Consider the following 18,997-nt stretch of genomic DNA (forward strand, 5'->3'; position numbering starts at 1 on the left):
TATACAATGATAACATTTTTTTGCGATTTAAATAAACATGTGAAAAACATCTGGCAGTTAATGTAACTTTCTTTTCCCAAATGGTCGAACGCATCTCACTAATCTCTGATTACTACTAGTTTACAGGTTAAAAGTAGCTTAAAAGTAGCAGTAGTAGGTTAAAAAAGGAAGTTAAAAGTAGTAGTATCAATAATAATAATAATAATAATAATAATAATAATAATAATAACAATAATAATAATAATAAAAGGTCCGTTTAAGATAAGGATTTTACTTTGAAACTCAAAGCTGATAAGTTTTCAGTGAGTGTGTACGGTTTACCAAAAATGTTTCAAGTTTTTCAAAAGCGAAGTATATGGCGACTGGTCGGCGCTGTCTTTGTTTTCTGTTTCAATACGTGGCCAATTCAAACCCGGCTTCCAGGTTCTCTTGTACGACTAATTACCTCGTTTACGTCATCACTTATCCTGCAGGTTCTCATGGTTCTTGAAACTTTATCATTAGTACATCGTAAAATGATTAAGTTAACTCACAGACTCACAAAAAAAATTATAAGCTTTGGGTTCTCAAAATACGACCACATTTGACCGCGGTTAACCCAAAAATATTAACGGAATGCACCGAGGTACTGTATTCCGGATTCCAACCATTTGAATTCAGGAATATATAACCGTTCCCAGTACCAATAGTAAATGAGGAAGTAGTAGTTTCCTTTGGGCGCTGATAATTATTTAAAACGCACAGACGTATCGGATTACTGTCCTTCATCAATGAAATGCGCCGTTGAACTCTATGCTCATACCGTGGGGTTGTAGGTTTCTGCAGCCAAAATTTAGACGGCCCTCCGTGCAACTCTTTCCGTGGTGTTACGTAAGCCTGCTCTCACCACAGACGCCATCATGTCTTCCGTTGTGTGACCGGGAGATCTTCACTCCGACACAAACACGGACGATGCCTTATTCAAGACCTTTCCCTGCCACCGCTCACGATGAAAGACCTGCGTCCATACAAACCCGGCTTCCAGGTTCTCTTGTACGACTAATTACCTCGTTTACGTCATCACTTATCCTGCAGGTTCTCAGTCGTACATAGCGGGCGAAACTGGACGCAGACCCGGTGATAGTTTTTGCGACACCTGCGATTTGTCACCAATTATAAAGAAAGCGGACCTAACAGTCGCGAAACCCAACGGAAAACATGACGGTGTCCGTGGTGAGAGCAGGCTTCCGCAACACCACGGAAAGGCGTCGCGCAGTGTTTGAAACAGAAAAGTAAAAAAACAAAACGTTTAACGTGGTAAAAGTGAACACAAAGGAAGCAAATGTATACAGCGGTCGTAAAAGAAAAAGAGGGAGAGGCAAAACAATATTTAATCATTTTATGTGAAAAAAATGAGGGAACTATTACACTGCGTAATGGGATGTAAAAAAAATTTTGTTCTCCTTGTCATTATTTTTGATGAAGGATCGAGAAACTCTTTCCGGTTTTTGACCAGCGGGGAGCCAAATAGTAATAACTGCGAACTATCCCGTAGAGAAGAGGTTCTTGTGGCTGCAACACAACCGACCTCTCCTGCAACATTGTCCAGCATTTGTTCCATTGGGTTTTGACCAAACTGCTGCTGGTGTTCTTGTCCTGTCTGCAGTGACAGCAGCGTTCTCACGTTAAGTGGCTGCAGCTGACTCAACACAGGATAGGCGAGCAGTACAGTTGATAAATCAGTCTACTGACAGATGGGCCAAGACTCCTGTAAGATTTGAAGTATTGTGCTTGTAAATTTGCTGTATTAACCTTGGAACCTTACTATAAGGGGCGTAAGGAGTATAATCAACTCCCTTCTTAGAGTATCGAGTGGGGTGCTCGTGAAGTCTAAGAAACTAGAAAAGCCTTTACAAATTGATATCTTTGGGGAAGACAAGCGATGACTCATACCTCTGGTTCTTGCCGCATTTCAGGGCGGAAAGAAGCAATTCCCTGTCTTTCACACTGCTCTGTGATTTGTAGGCATCAAGAAGCCTAAAGACGAACCAAAGAAGAGAGGAAAATTACACAGTTAAATTTTAATTTATTATTAGCTTTTCCTTACTTTTAATATTATATAATTGTTATATTTTTGTTAAATGTTGAACTACTTTAAGTCGTCGCACTGCATGTTATTGAAGATGTGTCTCCATTATTCTTTAAGGTCAGCATATTTGACTGATGTATTTAATCTTTCACAAACTACAATTTCTTTATCTGCGCCAACAACCCAGTTAAACAATAAGAACTGGATCCAGGCGCGAGAAAAAACGAAAACGATCAAATCAGAATTTCTCACGATTTTTGTTTTAATTGGTTAGCAATGCAAACAAGATGAAACTACAGATTACACTGGAAGGTAAATTGAAAGCCATTCTAGAAAGACAGTATTCACATTCATCAGAAAGAGCCGGCGGCACCGCATACCATACGATGAATGATCTACAATGAGGGTAACAATGCTCTATATTAGGATATATAGTTTGTTTTGTAGTTTATTGTGGTGTAACGATCTGTGTCGTCAATAAAAAAAAGACTATGAAGCATGTATAAGTACTGCGGATCAAAGATTATATAGAAGAAAGATTCTCGTAGTTATCTACGCAACCAAACTGTTGCGAAAAAACCTGAAAAAAAAGTCAGGTTTGAGCGGGATTCGAACCCATGACCTCTGTGATGCCAGTGTAGTGCTCTACCAACTGAGCTATCAAGCCATCCGACATTGCAGAGATCATGGGTTCAAATCCCGTTCAAGCCTGAATTTTTTTCCAGGTTTTTTACGCAACAGTCTGGTTGCGTAGATAACTACGAGAATCTTTTCTTCTATATAAAAAAAAGACTTCGTCAAATATTCGTAAGGTGCTTTCCAGATGGGACTCCTTTACAAGTAAAAACCTCTGCAGTAGCGACACAATATGGCGAGTGGCAGTACCTTCTAGGTGTGGGATATCTCTCCAAGATGGCAACAGCTTTATCTGGCGATATTCCACTTATCTGCATGAGCTGTTTAGCAAATACTTCGCTCACTGTCATCACCTACAATGCAACAGCAGTAACCAATGTCACTTCTGATGGACGTGACCCAAACTCTTACCTACACTGTATGCACTGTTGTCCCTCCCCCCCCTCCACCCCTTCACTGTTACGAAAAAAAAAAAAAAAAAAAGAAAAAGAAAAAGAAAAGGAGCGGCACTATATTGGACCCTTCGGGATATGCCGTCTCTCCCCACTCCCACCCTCTTAATTGAATGTTAGTCCCCTCACCTGAAGCAGTAGGTAGTCAGGGGCCTGTTTCTCGAAAGTCCCGGTAACTGACCGGACCCGATAAGTATATTTTTAAATGTTTTTTTCGCCGATTATAAAGTGATTACAGACATGGTATGGTGTTTTCATAGAATTATAAGGTTTTAAAATTTAGTATTCAAAGCTAACAAAACTTCTGTTAAGAAACATTTATCACCAAAGACACTTATCTGGCCTCCCACGCAGACGTTCTTAGGGGTTCGTCACGCGGCAGGAACGTGTGACGAACCCCTAAGAACGTCTGCGTGGGAGGCTAACACTTATCGGACCCGGCAAATTACTGGGACTTTCGAGAAATGGGCCTCAGCAGACCTTAAGGGACGTGGTCCTGAAAGTGTCTACTGAACCGCGTCGACCCTGACAAAAGTAACTTAATTTGTGCTCATACATTTGCTGCAATGATTAGGACTAAGTTGGCTGCCCGAAATAACTATGATGGATGGGCTGGACAGATGGGGCATCCATACATGAAGACAAACTGACATATAGTCACCTTGTTTTTAACAGTCGAGTCGTTGAAGTCAGGAAAACTCATAAGGTACATTTGATGTTTTCCTCTTGAACCGCTCGATCGTGCTTCATCCAATCCTCCTTGACGACAACTTATGAGAATTTTATTCTGACGATAAGTTCAAGAAACAAAAAGATCAGTGTTCTTCAATACTACGTGTGATTGATTAGAGATAGACTGAACAAGGTTAATTTTACGACCTGTTCGAGAGGTAGCTTCGTTCTATCCTTTTAAATACCAACAACCTTATCAGATTAGCAGACATTTTTTTTTTTGATAAAGATGATAGACATGCATCAAACCAGATTAGATTATGCCTTTTGAAAAAAACAAAACAACGAAAAAACAAACAAACAAACTAAAGACGCATTTCGTGGTCACAACAAAAATGCACCAATAAATTACCAAGGCCTAACAAAATGCATTTGTGAAAACCAAGTTTACTTGACGTTTGATTGTGGATGGTCAACACATCAGAAACTTACTGAGTAAATCCTTTGCAGGTATCGAGTCATCACTGTCAAGTAAGCAACAGACTCTTTCAGATCATTTGTCCTCTTGACAAAAAAGCCATCTACTACCTAAAGCAACATCAACACAAAACAATTACACTGCAGCCGGTCTGGCTATAAACAACAGGGATTATGCGTTGCTTCGGCCAAGTGATTGGGGTTCAGAGTAAGGAAAAAAGGTGGTACCGCACGTAGGAAGTAATACAGCAATTTCAATGAACGTTCGCGGTTTTGAAGAGTCTCGCGCTTAAGCAACAAGACTTAAAGGGATCATGGGAATTTCACAAAATTATCGAAAATTAGCCGGGTTTAATTTGCGAAGATGTTTTGAGAGGAAGTCGTTGGCTGTCCTCGAGATGCTGACAAACTAACAATAAATTTCTACACAAAGAAAGACAAATTCAAGACAGTCCCTTTGTTAAAAACAAATCAAAACGAAAAGACACCAAATGCATGAAATATGAACTTACTGTAAGTAATGACGACAGCATTTGATGGGGCCTGTCGTTCTGTGAGCATAATGAACATGAAGTAAAACTGCTGACCAACCTGAGTATTAACAATGGCTTGCTGCAGTGTGCTCTCTGGAAGGCTCATGTGTTGTATGGAGCCAAAATCCTCCACAAGATAGATTGGATGTCTTAAGCCGCAATGGTGCAAACGAAACTATAGCGGAACAGTAAGGGGACAAACAGCATTTAGGTCGTTACTACTTTGTTTTCTACACCACCTAAATACTATTAAATTTGATTTAGTGTTGCTTAAAAAACCGCCAGTAAAAGGAAAATGTACGGCCCGGGGGGTGGGGGTTACTCCCCTATATGGGCTATACGGGGACGTGCCGCTGGATATGGTATGGTTTTTGGCCCCTCTGTCCTGAACAGGGGATAAAATATCAAGTGAGTCTGTCCTAATCAGGGTCTAGACGCGTCCTAAACAGGGTATAGCTGCAAGACTGTCGTTGAATATTTAGCAATCCAAAATCAGAGACATTTATCTGTATCTGTTTAGGAGGTGATCAGTCAACATTAGATCATTTTCAGGACTACATATTATTGCTATTGCTTTCAGTATCAAAATAGTGTCTTAAAATAGAGGGCGTTGTACTACACAGGGTAGGTATGTAGAGTGATTTTCGTCGTAAACAGGGTCAGGGTTTCAAACTCCCCAGGGGTACCCCTATACCCAAACATGGGTCAAGTACCTCTCCACCCTGGATGAATATATAAATGAAAAAGCACGACATCCTGGTTCAGTTTAGCATGCAAATTGGTCACGATGAACAAAGAAAAAGAAGTCTAATTATGCTTCCGTTCTTAAGGCAACCAGAGCTAATTTGGCCATGTAATTTTGGGGAATAGAGGATGACAGAACCCTACAACCGTCTATATCACAGAAGGCTGGGTACTTAAACTGTTACCCTAGAAAGACTTGCTCTGTACGCCACTTAAACAACATTTCAGACCTGTTGACTCCAACACGTACACCTTTAAGCGAGAAATGTGTTCAAGCACGTTTTTACTCTCGAGTTATAGCCTCAGCATTAATACAAGATAGAAGATAGACCTTTTGTTCCCGAAATCGACCATCAATGATACTTCCACAGAGGTCATCCATTCTTTTCCTCTCAACTACATAATCCAGCACTACCTCGCGAGCTACTGGCACCGACAAACAACCTACAGCATGATCAAAAAACAATAAGGCACACTATTGAAAGTTTGTTTCTAAGAGCATCCCAAACTTCAGTTTTACTTGTTTTTGTTTGTGTTTAAATATGTGGCTAATCTGTTGGTAAATACGATCACCTGGCAATAAGAAATGTTTACCGCAGCAAAAAAAGAAAAAAAAAATACAGAACGAAGCAGTGAGATTACTATCTTCTTTGCAGGAGGACAAACGTGAAAAAAAGCACGCGAAAGAATGAAAACAACAACAAAAAACATTGTAGACAGAAGAGGGGCAACGGTGCAAAGCAAAGAGAGTATTTTATGGTTGTTATTATTTAGTAATCTTTACACACAATACCTGGTGTTGGCACAGTTCTTTCACGTGCTACCCACAGGAAGTCCCCAAGTTGTAGCTTACGGACATCAAATTGCACTCCTAAGAGAAAATGTAATGCTCAATTATTCCTGCTACAAAAGACTTTCTATATGTACTAATTTTATCTACATAATACTTTGAGGAGGACTTCAAAATTGCACTTAAATGCCAACAGAATTCATTTCTGAGAGATTCTGAGAAATAATTATTTGATTCAATCAATTAAGGCAATAATAATAATAATAATAATTATAATAATAAATAATTCTATAATAATTATTATGATAACACCTTCCCATATAATCCGTACCATTTTTCTTTAGTTCAGGTACAAGAGCAACTTTTCTTGACTTGGCTTGTCCTGTTGTTGTCTCATTGACATCAACGCACAACATAATATCAAATGTTCCTGTCAAAAAAAAGTTAGATGTAACTTAGGTTCATCTCAAATTTACTCATAGAAACTAGTCATAATCAAAGATTAGGGAGTGCATTCGATGATCTCGATCCCAAACTCTCTCTTCTTTGCCGAGTTGGTAATGATGTCATCCACCCCTGTAAAATCTGCAGAGGATGCCAGATACGTGTCCCAAGATCAATTCATTTGTTGATCGATAGCCTGCGAGCAAGCTCTCCACTCCTTCTCCCCTCCCTGCCCCTCCTCTTCCCTAAGAGCTTGCTTGCAGGCTAGTTGATCGACTGTCCCATACAATCTCGAGTCCAATCTGTATTAGGAGTGCGTTCTTTCTACATGAAATTCATACATTTGAACTGCAGGTGAAAGAACCATCAAAGTTATGTATGCAACTAATGTGCTTGCGAAAAGAAATCCAGAAAAAAAAAGTGAGGCTTGAACGGGATGTTCTTGTGCTTAAGTTTAATGATTTGTGATTCCAATGTGTTGATGTGTACTGAACCCAGTAAATTTGACAATAATTGAAGTGCTGAGAGCATAACCGCCCTAAATGACTTTTAAGATTGATCGCTTTTTGTTGTAAGTTTTAGCTCAGATTCACCAGCTTTCCCATTTATTAGGGCTTGAATTCCATCAGGGAATGTTGATCCAATGTTTTACCCGCTGCTTTGCGCTTTGTTTGCAAATTTTTATTTATTTAAAAACCTGTCGTTATGGGCAAGATTTCCATTTTTATCACAAAACGAAGTGTAAAGCAGCCAATAAAACATTGGAACAATTTTTCCTGAAGGGATTCAAGGCCACATGCAAAAATACAGTGAATCTGACCTAAAATAACAAAAAGCAACCTGAAAAGTCATTTAGGTCGGTTATGGTCTCGGCCCTTCAATTTTAAGTTCAAGCCACTCTAAGTGTGATGATTAATTCTTCAATAGTGCTATCACTGCATGAACATAATTCACAGAGTCATTTAGTTTGTCCTTTACTCCTGGGATGGGGAGGGTTGACCTCCCTAACAACACCTAAGCAGCTATGTGTCACCCATTGGGGTCATGATTTTGTGACTCTTGGTCTAGAACACAGTATCCATACCTCGGGCATTTTCTAGAATGGGGTATAATAAATTATTGCAAATGTACTCAAGCTTCAAAAATAACACTAAAATAACAATAATAATTATTTTGAACTCAAATTAGTATTGCATCCCTTATGCTGAAACAGATAGGGAAAGACAACAAAAATCTGATTTGTGTGGAGACACAACTTTAGCATTTCAGATATATCAGTTGAACGAACAGGGGTTATGAAATTTAAAGAACATCTACAATGGGGCATAAAAAATTGCCAATTTCTAGAGGAATACACTTAAGGAGCAGGGTCCAAATTTCTAGGCCTTGGCCTGTGTTCAGCTGAAGGCGGTTTACTAAGTAATATATCAAACACAAGAAGGTGTGTTTCATCAGATATCCAAACACTGAGAAGTAGGTTGAAAAAACGAGGTGCACTCGAGTTTTTTAAAATGACTTTGAGGTGTTTGGAGGTCTGATGAAACACACTTTCAAGTGTTTGATATGGCTTCTCAAATGATCAATAATTCTCGGAGAAATTCAAGGCTAAAGTTGGCAAAATTTTATGGTAATTAGGAACACATATCCAAACCACAGCGACGGTAATGATTTTCTTTGTTTTCTCTTGATGAATTATTAATGAGTTTGAAAAGGATAGGGAACCCAAAGAGAGTGACAGAAAATTCTTTGGAATGACCAACTGCAGAAAACTTGCACTTATCTTAAGATGCTTTATGTAACCTGGCCCTGGATGGCAAATATTTACCCAAAATTTTCTCAGACCTCCCCTGCTGGTGGTAGGGGGCATCTTCCAAACCCTGCTACTCTTCCCAAAGAATGTTTTTTCCTTAATCAGGTTGCATAAGGAGAGGCTAAATTATGTACAATGTACCTGGTCTCATCACAAAGTCATGGGTGAAACTGTCATTGTCTTCTTCAATCCTACCAAATGAAAAAAAATTAATGTAGTCTGTTATATATCAAATAAGCTAGAACTTGAGCTCTAAGCCCAGTTGTTCAAAGCCTGATTAAGCCAATCCTTGTTTAACATGAACTTTGATTACTAATCATGTACAACCAGATAAATTTTAGAAACATCCATGCAGTTTGGTGGTGTTTTCTTGAAAAAAGATATTGGACGATGTTAGAAATGGGTACAGGAGGCAAGTCAATGTTGAGGCACTTTTTGCTATCCTTTTATGATAAAAAAAGGTTCAAGCTCACCTTGGTTTGATTTCTTCTTGTTTTCTTTTTCTTACACTTGTAAAATTGTAATAGCCAGTAGATTCCTTACAGATGCCTTCAGGTTCTTTCAAGTCTATACACACGTGCTGTACTAGTTTGGAATTCCTAGCTACCTCTGCAGTTGCCAAAGTGAAGTTTCTTTCACTTGTTAAATCAACTGTACTGCATCTTGATGGAGACTGGAAGGAGTCATTAGCAAAGGATGCAGTGGTGCTTGATACTGGTGACAAACTGTCTCCTGTGACAGTCTCAAGCTTCTCAGCTAAACCACAACCTTCATCTGTCAGGGAATATCTGAAAACAAAACAAAAAAGTCTATTGCTTCCAATGAGCCTCAACACAGCTAGTAGTTAGCGGATGTTAATTTGACTTTTCACAGCTATGATTTGGACTTTTTTTTTTCAAAAGTATACGTGTAGCATGTACTAGACATCTATAGAGGTCACTGTACATCTCCACTTAAATTATTTATATAAACAGTGAAGTTGCTATTATAATAATTACATCATAGAATTATTTCGTATCAGAAATGTAGTTAACTGCAGGGTTGATACTCAAAAAATATTTCATTTAGCTTGTAAAAAAACACACCTGACCATATGCAAACCTGTGGAAGGTACAGTAAAATAAATAAGGATCTGATGAAAGCAACAAACAACAACAACTTCATTTAACTATCACGAAAAATTATAAAAACAATGGCATGGCAGGGGCAAGGAAATTTTAACATTAATTTTTTACTTAAAAGTTATATTTGCCCGTTTTACAATACCTGGCAGGGTTGTTTGTCTTGAGAATAAAGCCTTTCTTGATCAGTGTGGACATAGAAGACCAAGCTGTGTAATGACTCCCGGGATCAGGCTATGGCAATAACAAGCACTTAGTCAGTTGTGTTAAGCTAGTTGAAAGGTTGTGTTCTATTGCAGTCAGCCATTTTCAGTTGGTTGCAGGCAGTGCTTGTGTCTTTTTCTTTTGTGTTTTGACATTTCTTTGCAATTTGGTTCTGAATAGTTTTCCCACTGCTACCATACAATCAAACAGGTTGGGTTTGGTCAGATCTTCAGAAGTAAATGTTAAGATAAATACTGTACTTAAGTTTTGAAATGTTATGTTTACGGTGCATGCTGCTGCGGTAATCACTGCTTTCTTTAAATATGTTATTTATCTTTCTTTGGTTCATGCACGTGTTTGTTTCTGAGCAGTATAAATATTTTTGCTCAATTAATGTAGTTAGGTTTTTTGTAGAGTCAATGCATCTTTTAAGCATTCTGCTTTTCGAACACCAAGCTAAAGGAAACCTCCACTCTCGAAGCATGTTAACGTTACATTATTGAAAATACAATTTTCTTTGAAATTTCATTGGAAATAATGGAAATAATATTTCAGTGACAGAAAAAACATAATTTGATTATCGGCTATTTTCGCTTTTAAATTTCCAGCACGCCGCCATCTTGGATTTCATGACGTAATAAGGTTGCTCAATTGTTTTACACAAAAGAACTTCTGCTGAATAACAATAGCGGCAACCATTACACATCATCAAATTCAAAATGGCTGCCCCCAGGAAATTTAAAAGCGAAAGTTGTTGATAATCATATCTAATTTTTAACACACTTGAATGTCATTTCTACGTTTTAGACGATTATTTAGAATTTAGACACTATTTCCAACGCTTAACCATCAATTTGTTGTGAGAGTGGAGGTTCCCTTTACAGGGGCAGTGTCACCTATTTTTAGCATCACTGTGAATGGCCAAAAAACACCTTTTGTTTCAATGGAATCATTAAAATAATGGTTCAGTGTTGTTAACAATAACCCTACTAGTGTACAGAAACTAGTATTAATTATGTTTGGCTGTGGATGGCTAGGATGGAAATGGATTGCAACTTGAAAAAATTGGCAACTTTTTTCAAGTTCTTCATGTGTATTTTAGAGAAGCTGCTAAAATTTATGATGGTTTGTTATTCGTTGGAGAAAAACCTTAATATTTTTTTCCAGGTGTTGAAAGAGCAATTTCATGTTACCAAACAGTTCTTTGTCAAATATTTGTTCACTCAGTTTTGATGAAAATACAGCAAAATCAGCGTAACAATACCCCTTTAAGATCTAACAGCAAAATAACTTATTTTTAATTTATAAATTCCAATTTTCATTTTCATAGATTGACCTCTCCTTGTCCTAAACCTTAACTGTGTCCTGGAAATAAGCAATGCTGCACTTTTTTGACTACACACTCACATAAAACTTTACACAGTAATTATTATTTTACATTACCATGGTGAAGGAAGCATCACAGAGTGGCTGAGCTTCCTTTTGCAACTCAGGTCTGGTCATGTATCCTCGATAGCTGGGCCTCTGCAAAACAAAACATAACGGTGTACAAACCTGTTGTTTATTAAGGTTGCAATATAGTATGTTCAACTAAGACAGCTAATTTACAAAATAAGATCATAAAACTTGAATGAAGAAACATACGGACGGGAAGAAGAGATACCCTGGGAATGAGGTTGAAGAAACATATGATGCAAGTACTGAATGTCTTGGATCACAGGTCCACCCTCCATTATGCCCTGTCCTTCACATAAGGTCCCTCCGTGTTATGAAATGTGAAATTCAAGCCAGTGTATTGATGTTGAAAAGACAACAAAGCAGAATTTTGAAATAAGTGTCCCGGGTGTTTGCTATCGAGAAAACATAGTGTAACACCAAATCTTATGATTATCATTAGTAATACAGCTTAGTACAGTCTGGGGTCCAATGAACTGTATAGCATAAGACACAATATATACTAAGACTAATAAGATCACATCATGCCAAAATGCCTTATTCGCTTTCTTGATATCCTAACTAGTAGTATACCTGCCAACTCTCACGCCTTAGGCGTGAGTCTCACGCCTGTGGGTTGAAAACTTCGATCTCACGCCGGCTCACGCTTGCGGGCCAATTTCTCATGCTTGATTGAAAAATGTGAGTTGTTGCCGTCTTGCTTGACACAATTTCCAAAAATATGTTAACTCAGACCCATGTTAGAACAAAAAACCATGTGCAAAAGGAATAAATGACAATACCGTCCTCGCAATCTCTGATTTTTGAAGGTGAAAAGCACTGGGAGCAAGCTCGCGTCTATATGCGTCCTGAGAGTTCGGACGTCCTCAGAAGACTTCGGACGTCTTCGGAAGACTTCGGAATTCTTCGGGAATCTTTGGAAATAATCGTGTCGTCTTCAAAAATCCCAGCACTCCCAGGATAAAAATCTCACGCCTATAACTTAGAAAAAGTTGGCAGGTATATAGTAGACCAAAGTACACCAAAGGGACATGCAAAAGTGTCCGTACACATCTGCACAATGTTTTATTGACACAAAGACTAAACATACAATTTACATGGAAAAGCGACTGTAACATAAATTCAAACTTAAGAAACCTTATGCTCATTCAAATAGTCTGCCACGGGAGTTAATGTTATCTTGGTCCTTTAAACGTGGCTGGCAATGTAATCATTTAAGATAGTCAGTGACTTTGCTCTGCACTCACATATTTTCAGTTTGTAGTTCAGCCAGATGGACTGAATACTAGACAATTTATAAAATGCACAGGTAACCAGTGTCGTAAAGTGAGGTTAACTTTGTATGAGAGTGTGTCACTTGGGTCACAGAAAAGTGTATGAAAAGGCTCTGTATTAAGCGGGTGTCTGTAAAGAGGTTGCTCTGTACGACTAAAAATATTATTACAGTCAGAATTCTCCATTTTTGGAATGAGACTACAGATGAAGCTTGAAACCAAGAAATGTTATATGCCTTGTGATTAATGAGAAATATGGATGTTATTGTGAAATAATGACCAGAATGCACTCTGACTGTATGTAAGACACACCCCAATCATTTCAACTTTATTAAAGTATAGAGTATTAGCAATAACCTGGCTTTGCCTATACAGGGTCAGCATCAAAGCATGTGCTCCTGATCTGTAAGTTGGAATGTATTCACGCACCATTTTCGTCCTGCTTTGTTTCTTCTAAAACCAGTGAAGCAAAATCAGAGAACAAAAATCCAATCAATTACAAATATTTCATACTGACTTTACTTAGACCTTGTGGGTCTACTTTTGACTGACACTTTATAGAAAAAATAATTATTGTAATTCATTATAGTTAACATGAAATGATTATTCATCTTGGACAAAAAAATGCAAAATGCACCATAATAATGTTATATTAATTTTATTTCAATTTATTGTAACCCATTAACCCCTGAACCAGCTGGGGACTACATAATTTATGGTCCTTGTACCAACCATGACATCATCACTTTTAATACCAGATATTTTTTGTACATGTATCAACTGAATCTTATAACGCATGCAAAAATGAGCCTGATTTTATTGAACATTGCCCACAGAATCAAAGAGCTACTTTAAACTTGTCCTTCCCCGCAACTGACGCTTCTCATCAAAAACTTTCGAATTTCTTAACGTTAAGGCAGAAACTTTCTCGATAGCGATAAAGGCGACTGAAAGCCCAGTAAAACCCCTAAAGAATGCTTTTCTCATTCCAAAATTTTGCTTAATACATGTATGTGTACTACTGCATGCCCTCAAAAGATATCAAGTTTGGCTCATCTAAAATAATAAGAAAAAAAATTATTTTCCACACCACAAACAAAGATTTTGACAGCTTGCCTGCAATTATTGGTCAGGACAACTGGAAACTGATTATTAATAATAAATTGATTGGAATCAAAATAGTGTTGTCATCTTGACGTACAGATTATATGGTAGTTAGTTTGAATGAAGCCAGCAGATGGTACAGTAACTAGGAACTGCCTGAGTAGGAAAATGTCGCACAAAAGAAGCTATTGGTAAAAATGTTAAATAGAAATGTATTTTCTGACTAATGAATCGATAAATTGCCTAGACTGTATTTAGATCAATATGCCATGTGAGTACCTTAGGAGTCCTTTTTTTAACGGCATCAATATCCAAGTCCAGCAGTGGTGGAGATGGAATACTCAGTGATTCTATCACAGGATTTATATCTCTTGAATACTGTTCCTGTACAACATCGTATCTAACAGCCACTGAAAGTAAACATCCATAACATCAAGTACAGAATTACATGGCATTTCTCTCTACTCACTGTCCACACAAGAAGATGCAGGTACAGTGTATTCTCAAGGTTGCCATGTTGCACATGTATTGGTACAGTGTACATCATAACATTTAAGATGATGTTACATTGAACAATTTTTGATGACAAGTTGTGAATGTGCAACTTTAGGTGCACAGACATCTTGCAACATTTTGTTGTGTCAATGTATTCCAAGATTTTGAAGCTAGATAGTAAAAATGCAATGTCTTGCCACAACAATATTGAGTTGCCATGACACAATGAGTAGTCTATATGCCGTTACATGTATGTGATAACAAGTCACAACAATATATTATTGCGTTAAGATCATTCTGTGTGGCATTGTCTTTATAGTTTAGCTGTTATCAAAGGGTTCATATTAATTACACTTATTATTTAATAGGTCTTCACTAATTCCTCACAAGATAAAAATACATGTCCTATGCTACAATGATTATAAGAGAACTTAAAATTGAAAAATAATTATTACAGAAAGATAGCTATACTAGTTTTTACAATAACTGTCTAAGTTCCTGCGCGCTGATTGGCTCGTAGCTAATTTGTCTATAAGAGTGCAGACAATAAATGATGTAACGCGCGCGCTTTCTCAACGAAAAAAAATAGCCAATTCCGCTCGTACTTTTTCCATGTTATTGTAAAAAGCAAATCAACGGCAGTTTTCTATGGTCTATACTCTTATAGACCATAAAATGATGCCATAAAATGTCCAAACTTGGCAGTGAAACCAGTCGCCTGCGGCTCGTGGTTCCACTTGAGTTTTGAACATTTTTTGACGTCATTTTATGGTCTATAAGAGTATAGACCATAGAAAACTGCCGTCGATTTGTTAAGTAATAACTGTTTGTAACAGAGTACTCATAATCACTCCAAACAGGGCAATGATACCGTAAAATTCCAAAAGTAACGACCCTCATTACTTTCAGAATAAGCAGCCTTTGAGGCTTGTTACTTACTCCCCCTAGCAATGTTGACAGCAACTGGAATTACTTGGACTGTAGATAAACACAGCAACATAACAACATTGCTTGAAGGAGGGGAGCGGAACATTTCATGTTGAGTTTTGGAAATTGTCCCAACATATTTGGCCAGGATTGTAGGTATTTCATCCTTCCTTTTTAGAAGGGTGGGAGTACACAGACAACACAAAACTCACTTACACACTTACCTTCCTGATTACTGGCATGATATTTTGCCATGGCTTCATCCAGCCTGCGAGCTATCATTTCACCTGTAAGCAAACACATTGAAACACATTTATGAAAAGAGAATTGAGTGTTGGTGCACTCAAGTTTGTTTCTGGACTGCACATGATCCGGCCATCCTGCATCATTTATCATTGGTATACCAGTACTTACCAATATTATCAAGTATCATTGCATCCTTTCCACAGCTTAAAGGTAACGGATACTTCTTCAAGGCAGCAGCTGCCTAGAAAAAAAATGTAATTTATACAATATTATTGTGAACTAGAATACCACACTGTACAATATCATGCATTTTAAAAGATAACAAGAGAGAGTAAGTTGGCACACAAGGTTGAAATCTAGGTAAATACATTTTTTAATATTTGCTTAGTGATTCAAAGTATTCAGCTTATAAATGCACTGCTTCTAATAATTCCTTTTTATTCATATTATCATCAGCCCTTGCGAATACCATGAGAAAATACCTTTTTGCAGTAAAATCTGACCGCAGTTTGTCAGAGCGCGCGCGGTTTAGCATGCATCATTGCACAAATATATCAAAATTAACGAAATGAAAAGATTTTTTTGCTTCATAGATCGATCACTGAGGTATGCTAAAACAATTAGACGGCTCGCTTTCGGTTTCTATCGCCTTTGATAGTTCAGCCGATAGAAACCTCGAGCTCGCCGTCTAATTGTTAACTATTGTTATTTGCTCCCTACTGGGATTACAAAATTGAAGGGAAAACAAAATGAATTCTAGTAGTTGTAGTCAAATGGCACCATCATGAAAATAGCCAATGTTGCAAGGTTACGATGCCAGGTTAAACATTTCTAATTATATTTAAATTGAAGGGACGAAGCTGGGTCCTACATGTACATCTGACTGTAAACATTTCCTCAAGAGTTTGACAAGATTTTACAAAATTAAAAAGCAAAGAGCATGTTTTCTAGCTTAAGGCTATCTATACAATTTCCTCAAATTTGATCAGAAAATCTCTTGGTGTCAATCAGTCAAATAATCAGAGTTCATAATTTAAAAGCATTTGCCTTGTGTGAACATTTTCATAAATTGCCATTGATAAAATGACCAAAATTTTGTCTTTAAGCCAAGGCACTGGACATTTTCATGTTCTTACACAATCCATGAAAAATCGCAGAATTTGTACAAAATCGCACCATTTAAGAAAAAAAGAGCAAAATCTCGCTTTATGTTAAGTTTTCTGATAATTTAAATGTTATCTCAAAGCGTTTTATCTTTCAAAAGGCCTCAAAAGTCGCCTGGAAGCGTTCTTTCATTGAACAAATGAACAAACAGGCGTTCTATGCGTCATTTTACATGTTGGGGACCTGGTGCTGGTTTTCAATATTAAGCAAGTGATCATTGGCCCAGAATAAACAATTTCCATTTCTGTAAATACACCAATCAAAATCATTGATATATTTTTAAGAAGTCATTTGATCCCTTCATACTTGATTTCATACTTGCGATGTAAGTATTGGCGTGAAAACTGCTCGATGGTTGCTTGCAGTATGTAGTTATTCTGTTTTTTATTGAAACAAACATCCTCATTATGGAAAAGTTTGTTGTTAAAACACAGAGCGCTTCTTCACAGGAGAAAAAAAGATCACACCTTTCTGTAAATATTTTGGCGAAAGACAGGGCAAGAAAGTACCCCAAAGGAACATTTCATGTTGACGATGGTCTGTTGTTTTGCTCTTCGTGTAACATAGTGGTTGATCATCTACAGAAGTTTGTGGAGGACAAGCACCTTGAAGCTGAGCCACACAAGCAGAACGCAGAAAAAAATTGTGGTTGCGAAGCAACAAACCTTGATAACAGTTTTGACCTTTTAAATGGAAACTCTTTCTTTGTATGTTGTGAAAAAAAACATTAACAAATTGCCTGCAACTACTTTAATTTAGTTTTCTGCTTTTCTTATTAGAGGTAATAACTTCATACATGCCAAGCAAAAAAATAAATATCTGTCGATATTAAACATATTTATGGCTGCAAATGATCGGTGAGTTATGCTTGTGTCTACTGAAGTTGTTCTGTGTTTATTATTTGCATGTGACACTCAATTGACCAAATAAGCAATCTCTGATCTTCAATAATTTGAAATGAGGTAACAAATGATTTATTTCAGCTGTTTCATCATTCCTTTGTGCCCTAATTGCTTCTTGAACAGCAAAAAATGGATTATGTTCCTCTTCGACCTAATAAAACAAGATTAAATTAGCTAAAATGAAATCACATGATTTGCCGCATAATAGACCTTTCTTGCCGCATAATTTCCCTGCTTTGTAGGTCAATAATAAATAAGACCACTTCATTGATTTTTCACAAATACTGGTCAGGAACAGTTTTGGAACAAGCTTGACATCAAATGTAGTTCAAGGATGTATGCACAGCAATAAAACATTAATTAATAAGCTGTTAACTCTTTGACAAATAATTTGCAAATGATCTGTCATTGTCTTTTCTCTTATCTTACGACATAAAATGAATACATCACCACAGTTCAATTCAAGTCTTCATTTCTCATGAACAAGGATAGGACCCAGCTCTTTTGATATCATATGGCCACCAAAAATTCAGTATAATAAATTATTGTGCACATGATTCAGTTTATGCTCAAATGATCATAAAGAGCTGTGTTTCTATGTGATAGCAAAGGATTTTAAATTTATGATTTCAAAACAGATATGTTTTGGTCAATAATTAAGGGATGAGTTTTGATTTGCAGAACATGGTTTCCATATTTTCACACAATCACAATTGATTGAAGGCTATCATGGAAGTTTCTTCAGTTCCCACATATGATCATAGATGTTTTGGTAACTGATTCTGCAATCAGCTGCATCCAGCTGCTTGAAGTCTGCTTACATTAAGAAATTTTGTGACATTGCAGTATGAACTTCAACGTTTTGAAAATTATTATTAAATGGTACACCATCAAAAGACCTATCCTAACAGTCGGGACCTATCTGTGAGGAAAATGAGTCAAGGGGAAATGGAATCGAAGGGCCCAGGTTTCACACACAGCCTGTCCTTTCACTCTACATTCCAACAAGGATGTCTGTTGACAGGCAAGAAGCATCTGTCTTCTGAGGCTTCAAGGCATAGTTTGTCACAACGCGATTTGATTGCTGCACACTGTGCACAGATATTGCCTTTGTGTGCGTTCATTTAACATGAATTCTTTCTTTTATAAAAAATGAATTAAAGCTTCCATATAGCTTTTCAAATTGCTCATTTGCACTTCAATTTTAGTAATACTTGACTCACCTTTCCGTATGTGTACTGGAGCTTCGAGTTTTTCTGCTTAGCCTCATCCCGCCATTCCTCCAGCCACTTTAAGAAAAGTGGGTTGGGGCATTCTCTTTGTTTTTTACGATGATTCATGCCTATTTTGACGGTAAAAGCGAGGATTATTTGCAACCCAAATTAAAGCAGTTTATCATCTTATTTTGCCCGCCATCTCTGATCGCACCACGATAGAACCGCTGACGTCAGGCTCAGAAAGATTTGTGGTGAGCCTGTG

General features: G+C 37.4%; 1 protein-coding gene across 1 annotated transcript; it reads right to left on the reverse strand.

The window, feature by feature from the left end:
• Positions 1 to 1,348: 1,348 nt before the first annotated feature.
• On the reverse strand, positions 1,349 to 18,992 carry LOC146489239 (structure-specific endonuclease subunit MUS81-like). The gene is made up of 18 exons (XM_085107344.1): positions 18,742 to 18,992; positions 15,621 to 15,693; positions 15,431 to 15,493; positions 14,064 to 14,194; positions 13,038 to 13,133; positions 11,395 to 11,475; positions 9,893 to 9,981; positions 9,100 to 9,414; positions 8,768 to 8,817; positions 6,704 to 6,802; positions 6,376 to 6,453; positions 5,914 to 6,026; positions 4,897 to 5,013; positions 4,321 to 4,416; positions 3,818 to 3,943; positions 2,954 to 3,057; positions 1,933 to 2,016; positions 1,349 to 1,747 (listed from the first exon to the last, which is right to left on the reverse strand). The coding sequence occupies exons 1-18, from the start codon at positions 18,856 to 18,858 to the stop codon at positions 1,684 to 1,686; spliced, it is 1,896 nt and encodes a 631-aa protein (XP_084963470.1). The 5' UTR covers positions 18,859 to 18,992; the 3' UTR covers positions 1,349 to 1,683.
• Positions 18,993 to 18,997: the final 5 nt, after the last annotated feature.

This window comes from Pavona decussata, unplaced genomic scaffold (genome assembly GCF_977016875.1).
Source record: "Pavona decussata unplaced genomic scaffold, jaPavDecu1.1 SCAFFOLD_6, whole genome shotgun sequence".
Classification (NCBI taxonomy): Eukaryota; Metazoa; Cnidaria; class Anthozoa; order Scleractinia; family Agariciidae; genus Pavona; species Pavona decussata.